The sequence below is a fragment of the Chaetodon auriga genome, chromosome 5 (assembly GCF_051107435.1).
Source record: "Chaetodon auriga isolate fChaAug3 chromosome 5, fChaAug3.hap1, whole genome shotgun sequence".
NCBI lineage: Eukaryota > Metazoa > Chordata > Actinopteri > Chaetodontiformes > Chaetodontidae > Chaetodon > Chaetodon auriga.
Genome location: NC_135078.1, coordinates 547,777 through 564,590, shown reverse-complemented (window position 1 = coordinate 564,590; position 16,814 = coordinate 547,777). Strand labels below are relative to the sequence as shown.

Below are 16,814 nucleotides of genomic sequence, written 5' to 3'. Positions count from 1 at the left end.
GGGGAAAGGTTTGCACTGGGATGCATGAATCCATGTGTCTCTCTCGGCTATCCGGACAGCAGTTGGCGTGGTCAGCAACACCTGGTATGGTCCTGTCCACCGGGGTTGATGCTAATGTTTTCTTCTGAGATCCTTCACCAACACCCAATCTTCAGGTTGAATGTTATGGAGCTGCACTGCTGTAGGCTCAGGAAGGGCAGCTCTCAACTTAAGAAACATAAGCTTCAAGACATGGTTAAGTGCACAACAGTACCTTATCATGTCATCATTCATTCCTGTCAGTGTTAACCTATTTTGTGGAAAAGGGGTGTTAGTCATTCGCATAGGACGCCCAGTAAGTATCTCATAAGGAGAGAGTCCAGTTGTCTTATGTGGGCGGCCTCTCATGAACATTAATGCAAGTGGTAAAACTTCAACCCATGAAAGATTAGTTTCTTGCCATTAACTTTGTCAATTTTGATTTCAAAGTCTGGTTAGCCCTTTCCACTGCCCCTCCACTAGCTGGGTGGTAGGCACAATGTGTTTTCAGATTTATTTGAAGGCTGTCTGAAAGACTCTGGATTACATTGTTAACAAAATGAGATCCATTGTCACTGGTTAACTTGGATGGAAGTCCCCATCTTGGGATTACTTCTCTCAACAATGCTTTTGCAACTGAGACAGCTGTGACATGTTTACATGGGAAACACTCAATCCATTTTGAAAACATGTCAACAATTACAAGGCAGAATTTGTAACCCCTATATGGAGTAAGCTCAATGAAGTCCATCATTAAATGTTCAAAAGGACCCTCTGGTTTAGGATGTGCTGACAAAGGCATTGTTTCACCTCTGCCAACATTGCTTGTTGCACAAATTAAACATTTTTTACAAAAATTTTCAGCAAATGCTGCAAATCCTGGTGCATACCATAGTCTATTAACAATATCCATCATCCCCCCTTTTGATACATGGTCAGGCCCATGTGTCAATTTTGCTAGGAAAGGGAAGATGGATTTTGGGAGAACTGGGAGGCCTCTAGAGTCCACCCAGACTCCAGTTGGGAGTTCATGACACCCTTTTCTGGTCCATAATGCTTTTTCTCCATTATCAGCTCCTGTTTGAAGCAAAGAGACATCATTCAGAGAAAAAACGTCAAGTTGGACAGACAGGGGCATTTGCAAAATGGGGGAGACAGGTGAGAGAGCAGCCGCTTTTGCAGCAGTATCTGCTGCTGCATTACCCTGTGACACAGGGTCAATAGACCCTGTGTGAGCTTGACATTTTCATACTGCTACTGAGGCTGATGGAAGTAATGCAGACAAGAGGTTAATAATGAGACTTCTATGGGCAATTGGTTTGCCTGTAGAAGTAAAGAAACCACGATTTTTCCACAAAGCATGGAAATTGTGACAGACATTAAACGCATATTGAGAATCTGTGTAGACTGTGATGGTTTGTCCTTTTCCTAGAATAAAAGCACGGGTTAGTGCAAACAACTCGACTGTTTGAGCAGATAGATTATTAGGTAATCTGGCACTTTCAATGATATTATGTTCCATACATATAGCATAAGAAACACAAGGGGAACCACTAGAGGGGTTTCTCATGGCAGAACCATCTACAAAGAAAACACAGTCAGGGTTAGACAAGGGTGTGTCAAACAATACATCACGTGGTTTTGACACAATGTCAACAACCTCTAAACAAGAATGAAGTTCTCCATCGTCAGTTGTAGGAAGCAGAGTGGATGGGTTAAGGACAGTACAGCGTTTTAAGGTCACATGCGACATTGTTAGTAAAACATTTTGTCAGTGCAATAGTCTTGCTGGTGTTAGGTGAGCGGTTTTTGCTTGAAGAATGAGGGAATGAACAGCATGTGGAACATGCACAATTAGAGGACACATAGCAACAATGTCAGCTGTGGCCATAACTGCTTCAGTAGCAGCTGCTACAGCCCTTAGACACACTATCATAGCCCTTTCTGTTGTGGAAAGTCGTTTTGAGTAGTAATTGGACGCTGTTTGTCACCATGGGACTGTGTAAGGACTGGTGACATAAAACCATCACGTTCAGACAAAAAGAGATTGTAAGGAATGGTAGGATTAGGGAGTCCTAAACAAGGTGAACTAGATAAAGCTTGCTTTAATGCAGTGAAAGCTGTTTCTGCCTCTGGAGTCCAAGTCAAAAAGTCAGTCATGGTCAAATGTTTTCCCCCATGTGTGATGTCATACAGGGGTTGGGAGATCTCCGCAAAATCACGAATCCATGGACGGCAATAGCCTTCTAAGCCCAAAAAAGACATCATCTGCTTTTTTGTATGTGGTTTTGGAATATCCAAGATGGCCTGGATGCGGTCCAGACCTAATTTGCGACCCTCCGGAGTGATAATACGGCCAAGATAATGCACTGATTGCGCAACAAGCTGCAGCTTGTCTTTTGAAACTTTGTGACCGTATTCTGCCAGAAAACAAAGCAATGCCACTGTGTCAGCTTGACAATTTTCTCATGTAGAAGAACACACCAAAAGATCATCAACATACTGAATAAGTGCACTGCCACACACTGGCTGCCAATGTGACAGGTTTTCAGCTACAGCCGCAGTAAACAAAGTGGGGCTGGAGGCAAAACCTTGTGGCATCCGCGTCGAAGTGTAACATTTACCATTGAAAGTCAAAGCAAACCAGAATTGTGAGTCGGGGTGAACAGGAATGCTAAAATATGCATTTGCCAAATCAATAACCGTAAACCAACAGGAGTCTGCTGAGACCTGTGACATTAATGTTGCAACATTAGGTACAGTTGGAGCTGGGTGTCGAACAGCTTCATTTACTGCCCTGAGGTCTTGGACTGGTCTCCAACCCCCATTTGGTTTCTTTATGGGCAAGATATATAAAATGAGCTCTTTTCACGTGAATCACGAATTCCCACAGCCTCTTGCTGTACTGATATCTCTTTTTTTTCTTTTTTTTTTTCTGCTCATACAGTTTCAACACCACAAATTACTTGAAACACACTGCCCCGTGGGTCTTAAGTGTAAACTGTCCCAGACCCACACAGGAATTACCTGGGAACTTAAACTCAATACCATAAAAACTTCCAAACCTACACAAGAATTACATGGAAGCGGTTCCCAAACCTACACAAGAATTACATGGGAACTGACGGTTGTGCCCACACAGGAATTACACAACTCGTCTAGAGATTGATTCATAACACCGTACTCTAAATCTATTAATATAGATGGAGCGTCCACTGTCCGCCACCCGTGCCTGACCTCAGGCGGGATCCTGTCCTCCGTTTGTCGGAGCAGAACTTTCCCAGAGTCGTATGAGACTCCTGCCGGCAGTTGACCCTCAGTCCAGGTTCAGGTGTCGATCAGCAGAGCATCCATCCCATCCTCGTCACCAAATTATGTAAGGGAAATTCTCCTTGTTGCTTGTTAAGAGTTGCTAATTTTCAGAAGAATTACAGACTCGGTGTGATGAATCAGGTCTCTTTAATACATGCAGCATGGAGGGAAGACTCATGCAGAGTGTTCTCTCCAGATCTCCACTATGTCTTGGCATTTATACTGTTCAGCAAAAAGACAACTGGTTGTCACATGCACCTGGTAATGATAAAATCTTTCTTTCAAAAACAATGACTATTTGGGGGAGTTCACTCATCCTGTTCCCTGGGGTTAATACTATACCATAAACTTCTCAGTCACAATGGATTGCACCCTAAAAACTTCCCCCTTCATCCTGTTACCCTCATTGAATGCTCTTCTCACCTTAGTGATCAAAGGCCACAAAGACTTTTACAATTCACAGACTGATTCCCGAGATTAGCAAGTCATCTAATTCCTACAGCACTAGTCTCCATCATGCACACCTTCTACCATGGAGAGAGCATCCTGACCAGCTGCATCACTGTGTGGTATGGCGGCTGCACTGTACCCTGCAGCGCATAGTAAGAGCAGCTGAGAGGATCATCAGTGCCCCCCTCCCCTCCCTCCAGGATATTTACAGCACACACCTGGCCCACAAAATACTCAGCATTGTGGGTGACTCCACCCATCCCACCCACTGCCTCTTCAGCCTCCTGCCCTCTGGGAGGAGAATGAGGAACCTATGGACCAACAGAACCAGCAGATTGAGAGACAGCTTCATTCACCAGGCCATCAGGATGCTGAACTCCCTCCCAGCTCTCCTCCCCCTTCCTTCCCTGCCCTCTGCCCCCACAAACTCTGGACACTGACTCCCCACCCCCCACCCCCCGCTCGTCCACCCCATCACCACCATGCACAAACCAAACGGCACGTACAGTCAACTGCTGTACACAATCTGTCTACAGTTCTTGATGTAACCTGGGATCACAGGGGGTTTTGGGTCTTTCAACAATCAGACCCCCAGGCGACACAGCCGGGTTGATCAGGCCCCAGCTTGTGTCCAGGTAGTGCTACCCTACCTGCCACACCTCTCCCCTTTTGATCTACAGCCACCTCGATGCCACCTCTGCTGCGTCTGTGGCCAATTTGATGACCCTTCACTGGGTAGCCCCTGTGATGCCCAGCATCTTGTAGGCTCTGCAGAGGGATTGACCCACAAATCCTCGGCATCCCACTTCAATGGGTTGGCATCTCACCCACCAACTGTTGCTCCGGCATTACTCCACTAGCTCAGCATACTTTGCCCTCTTTCTCTCGTGGACCTCCTCAGTTCTGTCCTCCCAAGGCACCGTGAGCTCCAAGAGAATAACCTGCTTAATGCTGCTGAAGTCAGGACGACGTCTGGCCTTAGTGCTGTCTTGGCGACCGCTTCTTCAGCTGCTTCCCCAGATCATCTTTGAGCTCCCAATCATGCGCCGTTGCCAACAGGCCAGGGGAGGTGTTTTGGGTAACCGCTGCAGGCTTCTCCCCAGCTCTGACGAAAGTGATAGTTTTCTTTACTGGGCGAAGGCTCTTGCTGTGGCTAATCCCACCACAGATAGCGTCCGCCATGGCCTTCAGGACCTGGTCGTGTCGCAGAGGGGACAAGCTGGTGTCTCCGCCTTCCCCCAGGTAAAGAAGTTAGATGGGCTCGGCAGCACGGCGTAGACCGCCTGGATCAAGAATTTTATCCTGTGGGGTTCAGCCTTCCACAGCTCGGTCCATGTGACCTTGCGTTCCACAGCTTGCTCCCATCTTGTGCAGGCTCCCTGCTGCCTCATTCCCACCATCTGGCTGGCCCGCTTCTCCTCTGCTCCTGCTCACACCTCCTCAAGGATCAGCAGCCTCCTTTCTTTCCCCTGTGCCTTGTCATAGCGAGGTGTTCTATCACTACCTAGGCCAGCTCTCCCCTGTGCCACTGTGCCCACTAGCACCCTTTGCCATAGCCTTGCCTCTGCCATGCCCACAGCCTCGGTGGCTCTCCACCTCCCTCCTGTCCTGGCCTCGATCCCATACTGGACCCCCGGTGTTGAAGCAGCTCCCTGGCTCGAGTCACCATGAACTCCTCAGTCAGGCTACTGATAGGGAGCTTCAGCTTGTTGTTCTGCCCATACAGAGCAATGCTGCTCAGACTTCGCAGCAGTCCTAGCCACCTGCGGAGGAACCTGCTGACCCTCATCTTGAAGCCTTCCACTGCTGAAATAGGGACCTCGTGGACCAAGAGGGGCCAGAGGAGCCGAGGGAGAATACCGTGCTGGTAAATCCAGGCCTTGAATTTGCCAGGGAGGCCAGACTTGTCCACTGTGATGTCGGTTCAGTGCCTCTTCAACCAACTTGTGGGGTATGGATCCGTAGGTCCAGCTACAGCACAGCCAGGTCTCCCTTGCCCTCCCTGGCTTCCCTGATGAGATGGGTGACCACTCCCGTGTGTTCTAAACATCCAGAGACCCTCGGGATCCCCCCTTTCTGGACCGAGGTATCGATGTAAGAGTATTTTTAGGAGGTAGTCTGTCAGTCCCCTGGCAACGACGCTGAAAAAGATCTTCCCTTCAACACTCAGCAGCAAGATGATTCGGAATTGATCAATGTTCTGGGACTTCTCCTCATTTGGGATCCACACCCCCTCTGCCTGGCTCCACTGGTCTGCTACCTTGCCCCTCCTCCAGATCACCTTCAGGATCCTCCAGAGCCTGCGGAGTAGCCTGGGGCAGTTCTTGTATACCTTGTAAGGCACTCCGCTGGGCCCCGGAGCAGAGCTCGCTCTTGCCCTCTTGACCACCTCCTGGATCTCCTTCCACCTGGGCTCCTTCCCGTTGAAATCCAATGCTGGTAATGGAGGATCAATCAGGACCCTACGGGGGCCTAGGTCTTGCTCCCTGCATTCATCGCTGTATGTCTCCTGTAGGTGGTGGTCGACCTCGACTTTGGAGCAGGCAAGTTGACCGCTGTGCTTCTGCCCTAGCAGCTGCTTTGTGAACCCAAACGGATTCGCTAGAAAGGTAGCTTGCTTCCCGGACCTCTCCCTCCTCCTCCTCCTGTGCCACTCAGCCCTCCTCAGGGTCATCAGCCTCTTGTGGATTATGCTACGTAGCTCTGTAAGAGGTCGCCTCTCTTCTTCCCTGGCCACCTTGAACTGCCACCTCAAGCTCTTCAGCTCCTGTCTGAGCTGATGGATCTTGCTAGCTCTGTTGTTCATGCTGTAGGGGAGCTTTGCTGTTTGCTTGTCCTCTAGACCGAACCTCTCTGCAGCTAGGCTGATGATAACCGTGGTCCTCGTCTTGAGGCTTCCATCAGCTTCCCCTTTGACAGTTGCTTCCAGGATGGTACCGACATCTTCATCGAACTAGAGCCACTCCTTCTCCTTGCTAGCTTGGGGCCACTTCACCCGACAATGTTCTGATGTTCTGTGTGCATCTGGTGCTTGCGTCACCTGGAGGCTCCGGGCACTGTGGGGTGACTGCGGGCCAGGCTCCTCCTGCGTCTACAAACTGTACTGTACATCCTTTATTTATTTTTGATATACATTCTACACTGTTTACATCACAGCCCAGGGCCCAAAGGAGTACAGACCAGTGGCACTGACCTCCCACATCATGAAGACCCTGGAGAGACTCATCCTGGAGTAGCTCCGGCCCATGGTCAAGCCACTCTTGGACCCCCTCCAGTTTGCCTAACAGCCCCGACTTGGAGTTGAGGATGGTATCATCTACCTGCTTAATCGTGTCTACGCCCACCTGGACAAGCCAGTGAGCCAGCTGAGACGCCAACAGACTCAACAAACTGACGTTGTGGGGATGGAGTGTGACTCTCTGATGGTGGTGTCAGAGAGGAGGATGCTGACTAAGCTACGGACTATCTTGGACAACGTCTCACACCCACTTCATGATGTGCTGATCAGACACAAGAGTACTTTCCCATCAAACTGTACAACTCCTCCCTCTGAATGGCCCTTGGACTTTTTCACTACCTGTTAGATCACACATATTTATACTGCAGTTCACTGTTGACCTAATTCAATATGCAAAGCACATTCTTTCTGTATATACTCTTTCCCACTGTAAATACTCTTTATATTATCTATTTTTGCTTAGTCTATGTGTATACTTATAGTTCTCAGTATATCTATCTATCTATCTATCTATCTATGTGTGTGTGTGTGTGTGTGTGTGTGTGTGTATATATATATATGTTGCTGTTTGCACCAGGGATTTGAGGGAAATGATATTTCAATTCTGTGCATGTCCTGTACATATAGCAGCATTGACAATAAAGTTGACTTGATTGACTTGATTGATTGACTGGTTTCTGCAGGTTCTGAGCTGATACACCGCTGGACATCTTACAATTTCTAGGGGAAATAAGATTGATGTGTTTTATATCTGCTGCACTAGGTTTCCTTAGCCGACCACTGCATCTACAATTCTCAACGTTGCCCGTTTCTTTGTGCTTCTTCAGAAGAGCTTGAACAGCACAGCCTTACCTTGCTCGAAGAGTTTGGCTGTTCCTCACCCAGTTTTAAGCCTCCTACACAGCTCACCCACTTCACCCACTCACACACATTTATACAATGGTGCCTAGACCACCTGCTATGAGCTTTAACCATTCACACACCAATTGCACAGCATTGAGAGCAATTTGGAGTTCAGTATCTTGCCTTAACTCTGCCCATCAAGATCATCTCCATGCGGCTCACAGAGTGCCAGCAAGTCACCTCAAAACAGCCCTGTAGTGTCTCATTAGACTCCTCCGACCTTCCCACTGCCCTGTGGTTGCAGGGTGATGCTTTACCAGAGGCATGTAACAGGGGTTGAGATGCACTAGGATGTGGTCTGACCTATCTAGGGGAAACAAGGGCACATGCATCCTCATGTTAGCATACATACATTGGTCATGGTCCTCTCCTCTCTGATGGAACAGTTCCATATCCTTTTTTTGACAAACAAAAAGAGTATGGAGCACACAAATGTGACACAAGCTATTGCTAACAAACAGGCCAGTCAGGCTGAAAATACCAGTTGCCCACTTGCTAAATGGCGAAACAACTTGAATGAAGAACAACAGGAAGCTCTGTGTAATGTTTTTCTCCTAACATTTTAGTTGATCTAGTCTAATAATAATAAACTTTATTTATATAGCACCTTTCATACACGAATTACAACTCAGAGTGCTTTACAAGAAAGAAATCACATGCAGCAAGTGGGTGCTTGACATAGAAAAGACAGCATGGAAATAAAAACATAAAAAATGAATGTAAAATTAGATGAAGAATAAAACCCACTTGATAATGATAGTAAAAGAAAGATAGAATAAGGATGAAAATAAAAATAAGGACAGTGCATAAAACCACAGAGTAAAATAATAAAATATTATTAAAAAAAGATTACATAGAATGCATAAAATCAAGTAAAATATCATTTAAAAGACATGCAGCAGTGCATCAGTGCAAGACAAAGCACAAACATTTCAGAGCTGTATCAGGATAAAGTGAAGAGATAAGTTTTTAGCTTTCTTTTGATAATATTAAATGAGCTGCAGTGTTTTGAATGAGCTGAAGTCTTTGAGCTGAAGTTTTTTTTTTTTTTTTGCTTTACAGTAATTGAGTTGTCTTAAAATAAGGGCATATTAGCTTTGTTTGTAAGGTGGAAAAGTTTTTGTCACATTGTTGATGCGGGACTTGAAGCTTAGATCTGAATCTAGGATAACACCAAGAATTGTAAACTTTAATCCAGGAAGTTAATATCCCCAGATTATTAAACATCATATCTCTTTCTGTTTCAGGGCCGACTAGTGGGGTTTCGGCATTGTCCTCATTTACACTTCAAGAAATTATTGCTCATCCATTTATTTATTGCCAAAAGACAGTAAAGGAGTCTTTAGCCGCAATCAGGTTTGTGATTGCTACGATTGATTGTGATTGAGCTGATGTGTGCATTCTTGTTTTGGTACAGCACGCCAAGAGCATTGGTGCCAAGCAGTCTGCAACCAGTGACATTTGGATGTACCCCATCAGGCCTAAAGTGGTCTTTACAGTTCCAGAAGATATTGAAAATATCAAGAAACTTTATTCCATGGTTGTGACCTTCCAAAATTCACCCATATATTCATAGCAAGGAGTGTACTGAAAGTTGGAATGTGGCCTGAATACATGCTGTGACTGACAGGCGATCAGTTTCTTCAGGAACAAGTCTTTTTCCATGACCACAGAGCCAGCTTTCTTTCACAGAATGTCAAAAGATCAAACATGAATACTAATATTCCGGTTGCTTCAATGTGTAGAGAGGATGACTGGTAACAGCTCTGTTAGCTCTCTGACAGATGTGTTGTTCATGGTGAGATTTTCAGTCTTTGCCATTCGTACTTACATGGTTATAGAGTCCCCAATCAGAATGGTGTCTGGCTTAGGCTTACGAGTTGTGGGTTTACCAGTATTATTTCTGGCCCTCAGCTTTTCAAGTGGGGAGTCAGCAACATTTCCCCTGGCCTTGGGCCTCACAGTTGCCTTGGGGCTATTTCTTGGGATTTGGCCTGTTATGGTATGGGTGGGAATAGGACTCAAGAGCAGACATGCAGACATGGAATTGGGTAAAAAGGAATTCATTTGAATGTGCAAGGTGGTAGCTTGTAGCAGGGAGATCCAGTGAACAGCAGGTGAGGCACATGATAAGAGGTGATTCACAGTTCCAAGATACGCTGGAGCGCACATAGCTCAAGTGGAAGAAACACATACACATACACAAATATCATCTGAAAACTATCTACCTATCTATCCCTATTATACTAACCTCCAGGTTTGTTCTTCCTTCCCAGGTGGAGCTGGAGTTGAGGGCCCAGGTCAGGCTATTTAGGGAACTGACAGGTCACCTGCCCCACCACATGGATGGACACCAACACGTCCATGTACTGCCAGGTAATGATCATCATTACAAAAAAGAAAAAAAAAAGAAAAAAAAAAAAAAGCATATTGTATTGTCACTGCTATCGTACGCTCATCCACAGGTACAGGTGTCCAGTGCTATACATGGTTCAACAAGCTACACATTTCTCAGTGAACAAACAAATGCAACAATGGGTAACAGTAGATATTTAAAAACATTTAATGGCAGGTTATAGTCACAGAGTGCAAGATAGATTCCACATGATAGGAACTCTCCCAGTCTTGGAGGTTACACTTCATGTTGTGGAATCTGTCGCAAATAAAACCCCAGTCGACAACACCAAAACTGCACTCACACACTACTCACACTACACACTATACATACAATGACTTCTAATTACACACAATAACTACTAACAACATAAATAAATGAACAAATGACTGTGACCATTAATAAGCTAAATGCTACAATGAATGGAAAGGAATACACCAGTTAATAAGTCCCTAAGTGATTGAATGAATGCAGTCCCTAATGCACCAAATTTGTTTGATTGAGGACCATCAGACCAGATGAAGCATGACATCTCAATTAGATGCAGTAAGTAGTGGAAACACAAAAGAACAAGTGGATGAAATCTGTAAGATTTAACAGTGAAATAAGGCCTAAGGCACCGTTCAGCAGCTGAGAGGGATGGGAAGCCAAAAGAAATCATCTTAAGTAATTAGAGGTCATAACCATATTGATAGGGAATCCCAGTTTTTGATGTAACACTTCCTAAGTGATCCTTTTAGTCTATAGCATCAAACAAATATAACAAAAAAGTATCATTTCACCTGTTACTTGATGGCCAGGGGTCCAGTTTGCTCAAGAAGGAGGAGAGAAGCAGTATTGCTTCTTGTGTCGACCACTTTCAGGTATTCTTGGATGTGTTCATTTCCAAGTAGTAGCTTGGCCAGTTGATATGTCCCTTTCTCTCACCTGGAGCTCTTGGATATTTTCAGGAATCTGAGATCCCACGTGGCGACTTTGACATGAGTTGACTGTCTCTGTCAACATCAGACAGCAGTGTGATAACATCTTCACTACGCACCTACTTGGGTGTGGAGGAGACACGGTGGCAGCATGGGCAGCATTTGTCACAGATCTGAATTTTCGAACTTTTGATTGAGCTAGAAAGGAAGGCAGATTGGAGTAAACTTTCAGAGTTGATGGTCTTTGGGACCACAACTTTAGGGAGGGTTCATTCTTTTATCAAAAGATATCAAATGGTCATTTGCATCCGTGTTGATTCACACTACAGTTGTGTTTGAAAAATGTGTTTTTGAATTTTCATGCAGTTGATGGACACGGCTCTGTCACAGCTGTTGAACTGCTCACAGCTGGGAAAAAAATGGTGAGACATGTCCTGGAACTTGGACACAAAGTCTCAATCTCAAAATTGGCAGCTTTTCAGGATTGCAATTTGATCCATTAACATCTCGCACTGCATGTCTTGTATCATTATTGTTTTGTACTAAGAGGAGGGCTGCACGACAGAAAGAACATTAATTTGACATGTACTTGTTCAAAACATTGTTGGCTCGATTAATCCGTGGCATCAGTGACAGTGTCTGCAAGGAAAAGGAGCATAGCAAAAGGCTCCTACATACATCCTTCTTGTGCCCCATTGCATAAGACAAAGAAAACTACTTGACAGCACCACCACCACCAAGGATGCAGAGGTGGTGGAGCTGCCAGAGCATGAACTGGATGTGGGAATTTGATGCATTTGAACCTGTGACATGTAGGTCAGAAAACTTTGTTTTTGATTAGCCTACCTGTTAATTTACGTTTAAAATTAAAATTAAACACATAGCAGCAGTGCGCACTGCAGACCAGCATTTGTTTTCATCCAAACTTTGCAAACGTGGTCGAGATTTGTAGAAGACATATGTATGCTGCTCACTATAAAATGCTGTTACTATAATTAAATAATAATAAAGTCATCCGTAAGTCCACGCTCCCCCCTATGCTAAGCAGAGGGAGAGAGAAATTACACAGCCTACAGATGTTTAAAAGTCCAAACAATAAAAATATCAACAAGAAATGATTCTAATCAATTCCATAATTCTAAGTAGATTTTTACTCAACGAAAAAATGAAGATCAGTTAGGCTTTACAGCAAAGGATGGTGACAGCGTACAGAAAAACAGATGAAAACAGCCCAGCAAAACGTTATGGTGATGCCGCACCAGGCAGAGACACATGGTAAAAACACACCAAAACACACTTTATAATAATAATAATAGGCTAATAATGTTCCTACCTATTTGAAATGAAGTCTACACCTCCCCGTTGCGTCGAACTCCCGCAGAATGGCCTCAGAATCAATAGGAATATCACGATGAATGTTCATCAGGGCAGTCCACTCAGTCTCTTGTCTGTCATGGTGTTCCGGAGGTATGTTTTCAAGTGAAGTAAACAGCTGAATGAACGCTCAGCATTGGCAGTGGACACGGGCATTGTTAGAACTTTCACGACAGTATGCACGTTGGGATAAAAGTCTGCGGTTAGTCTCAGAACTTGGAGAATGTCACTGGTGACAGGTGTATCATCCTTCGGCCTGTTGTGCTGCCTCCATAGATTCAGCTCTATGTCTGCAGTGTCAACACTGGGCATCAATGCGCCATACTCCTCCTTTATCTGCATCCATAAATTGTCTGTCAAAAGTGGAAATTTGTCGGGGATAAGGTACTGGGCTTTAAGACATGGTAGTGCAAGGCATACTCTGTCTCTCACTTCTGTGGTCAGGTGGTCGATGAACGGCAAGAAAATGGTCTTTTTCCAGTTCTCTTGTGGGTTTTCTGCAGGTGTGTTAGACCTTTGAGCTTGTTTTTTGGCGATGCGAGGCAATGATGGGACGACTTCAACAAGCACAGCCAGCGAGCTTGCTTTTTCCCATATTTTGCCGTATGTGGAGTCATCTCTTTTTCTCTCAAGCACTGTCACAAGATCTATGGCCATTTGCGTAGCCATAGGCAGTTCACATTTTTGGGTTCTGTAGCCCATTGCTCAGTGGTGTTAGGCAGTGAAGAAGCTCCTGAGTGCTGATGAGGCAGACGATGAACTGAAACGTCTCCATGGCCTGAGTGAGCAAGAATGCGGTGGAGCTGCACTTGGTGTCAGAGTCCATTTTCAGCTCAGCCAGTGTGGTTAACACGTCCTCGTAGTTTTCGATTACTGTAGACAGGCACATATCATGCTGAGACCAGCATGTGTCTGAAAACTTCTGAAGGTGTTTTTTACTGTTACTGTTGGTCAGCAAACACTGCAGGTGCTTTGGGAGGCTGTAATGAAGCTCACTAACTCTTGAGCACAATGGCTAGGTTTAGCGCATGATTTCTGCAGTGCACATACACCGCCGCGGGATATTGTTCTCTGATGCGCGCCTGGACGCTTCACACCTTTCCACTGACATTCCTAGCCCCGTCATACCCCTGTCCAACAATATGAGCAGGGTCCAGATCCAATTTTCTTAAACGGTCCAGCAGGAGTTGGGTTAAGGTCTCGCCTGTAGTGTCAGCAGTAGAAAAAAATCCCCAAAAGTCCTCGCGCACAGAGTAGCTGCAGTTAACACAGTCCACATATCTCACTACAAGAGCTACTTGCTCAACATTACTTATATCAGAAGTCTCATCAGCCAAAAGGGAGAACCACTCTGCATCCCTGCATTTGTTCAGAATTGTGTCTTGAATCTGTTTCCCACACAGCTCAATCAACTCGTTCTGGATCTGATGACTGAAGTATTTGGCATTGCTTGGTGCATTTTCGAGATACTCTTTCAGTTTCTCATCTCCTGCAGCACGATAGTTCAGAAGCATCTGGAAATTACTGCGCTCATCAGTGTGGCCACGAATGGGTAGGTTTTGCTGTCCACAAACAGCGATTAGATAAATGGCTGCTTTCAGCCCATGTTTAGTGCATTCTACTGCTTGTTCATGTGCGTGATCTAACTTAGAATAGATAGACTGGCTCTTTCCCAAAGAAACATTAACAAATTCACCAGCACGCAGTTGGGCACTACTGTGCGCTGGAGTTGACATGTGTCTGGATACTATTTTTTTGCATTACTCCAGTCAGTAAGTGGCTTCATTCTCAGAACCATGTCTCCTGATGAGGAAAGTATGCAAGCTACACAAAAAACGCCATCACCACCTTTGCTGTAATGCAAATGCATGAGTGGGGTAAATGCTCTCATCAAAAAACTTCTCCGGTATTTTCCGCTGCTTCCCACATATGACTAGCTGGGGGCACCCACCCTCTGGGAGGCTTGAATCTTGACTGTATGAGTGATGTGTCGTTCGCGAACGTAACGGCTCTTAGAGCCGGCTCTTTGAAGTGAACGACGGGAGCCGGCTCCTGATTGGTGGGGAGCCGGCTCCGAGACGCTTTTTTTTCTCTCGCTTTTTTTCTCTTGAAGCCGCATGTGATTGGTCAATATGCGTGGCGTCGTCTCTGTGTCTGCGCCGCTTAGTGCGCTGAGCAGAGGGGGGAGGGGCGGCAGTTACACACACACACACACACACACACACACACACACACACACAGCAGCAGCACACGAACGGGTCAAGAGAGGAGAGAGAGTGCAAAACGGAGGACATTTACCAACAAAAAGTAAGTCCAGAAATGAGTGAAAGCAGGAAAAGGAGCCAAATCTGGACTCACTTTAATTATATTGATGGCTCCAAAGCAGAGTGCATTGTCTGCAAGACAAAAATTTCATATCGAGCCGGCTCAACCAACAACCTCCACAGGCACCTAAGAACTGTCCATCCAACAGTTCCACTGGAGAAGCAACCAGTTGAACCTGGTATTAATGAAGGTGCCAGTGTGTCATCTGCAACTGTTGCTGCTGCTCCTGCTGCTGCTGCAGTGTCAACAGCATCATTCAGCAGACTGTGCATTGTTGCAACTTGCTCTTCTCTTGTGTGTTTTTCAGGGATCCTGTGTTTGACTTTTAATTTCTTAAGTATAAAAAAGCTAAAAGTTTGTTCTTGTATTTCATAGTTTATTTATTGTTGCACTGAAAAGTAAATATTTTGTAATTTACATTTTGTTGTCGTGTTTTTCAGGGATTCTGTGTTGCTTGACTTTAAAGTTGCTTAGTATAAAAAAGTAAATTAGTTAAAAGTTCACTGTAGAGTGAAAAAATAAAGGCATATTTATAATATAGTAGTATAATACATTTTTTTTTTTACATTATTCATTCATTTTGTGCATAATGTTACATTATTATTGGTAATATATCGATTAAAGCAACAAAAAAAATCTGAGGAGCCGTTTGGGAGCCGAAAGAGCCGAAAGAGCTCTTTTTAGTGAGCCGAGCCGAAAGAGCCGGTTCTCTAAAAAGAGCCGGAATTCCCATCACTAGACTGTATCGCTTTCAGTTTAACAGAGTCAGATGCCGTTTTGAGTTTATCAGCCTTAACACAGCCAAGGTCATCTTCATATGCAGCAGCACTCACCACCATTTGCTGCTGCTGTGTGTCCTCGGTGGGCTTGGGGCTTGGGTCTGCACTGGCGGTGGCTGCGACCGCCAAAGAGGCAGAAGAGCTAGCAGCATAGCTAGCTACCTCATCTTCCCGTCCTGCCTGACTGCTGCTAGCGCCTTCATTCTCGCTGTTCTGTGTGTTTGTAATAGTAGCAGGCGTAGTTCTTTTTCTTTCAAATGCCTGGAAAAGGCTCAACTGTCTTTTTGACATTTCTATAACATTACCATGAACCGTAATCACCACATAGGCGGTAGCTACATAGTGCAGATGAAGAATATAGCTATTCAAAATCACTGAGTGACAGATGACGTAAATGACAGCGCCTTTATGTTACGCTTAAATTAATTGGCTTTAAAAATAAGTGGACTTGGCATGTTTAGCCTATTACACTTATACTTCCATGTATTCCATTTCGTTCCACTGTGATACCCATCCAACGATGGCTGTATCATCGGAGGACTTCTGGAGGTGACAGCTGTCAGTGTTGTGTCTGAAGTCCCTGCAGAGCCCCTGCCCTACAGACTACCATATCAGATACACAGTTGGGAAGCCACACATACTGTGGTCTGTTGGTGAGGTAGTTGATGATCCATGCAGCCAAGTGGCAGTCTACTTCAGCACTAATTAATATTGGCTATCTACTATTGCATTAATTTTTGCCCATGATGATGACTACATTAAGTTGATGTAATAACATCTGTTGACCAATACAGCCCCTGGGCTCAAGTAATGTGAGAGTATGGATGTTGTACTGTGTTGCAGAAGTGCGTGAGGTGTTTGCACAGGTCCTGTCTGATCTCAGGATTCCATATACTCGTGTTCCAGTGGAGACAGGTTTACACAGCTGCCCTTGGCTGCCAGCACACCTCCAAAAATTCTACACACAGGTGGAGAGGGATGCTCTGGACTCCATCCCTGTCTTCACACGCTATGGAATCAGGTGTGTGTGTGTGTGTGTGTGTGTGTGTGCTCATGTATTACTCACATTGTGGGGACAAAAACCTGTTTACACAGTAACA

General features: G+C 45.2%; 1 protein-coding gene and 1 pseudogene across 4 annotated transcripts in view; one reads left to right on the top strand and one right to left on the bottom strand.

The window, feature by feature from the left end:
- ydjc (YdjC chitooligosaccharide deacetylase homolog) overlaps nucleotides 1–16,814 on the top strand; it is a 74,551-nt gene that overhangs the window by 52,579 nt on the left and 5,158 nt on the right. For all 4 annotated transcript variants that reach the window (XM_076730466.1, XM_076730465.1, XM_076730464.1 and 1 more), the window contains 2 exons: nucleotides 10,198–10,297; nucleotides 16,558–16,735. In XM_076730466.1, the coding sequence (XP_076586581.1) occupies nucleotides 10,198–10,297; nucleotides 16,558–16,735 (278 nt within the window). The remainder of the gene's footprint in view (nucleotides 1–10,197; nucleotides 10,298–16,557; nucleotides 16,736–16,814) is intronic.
- LOC143320588 (uncharacterized) lies at nucleotides 4,759–8,259 on the bottom strand (annotated as a pseudogene).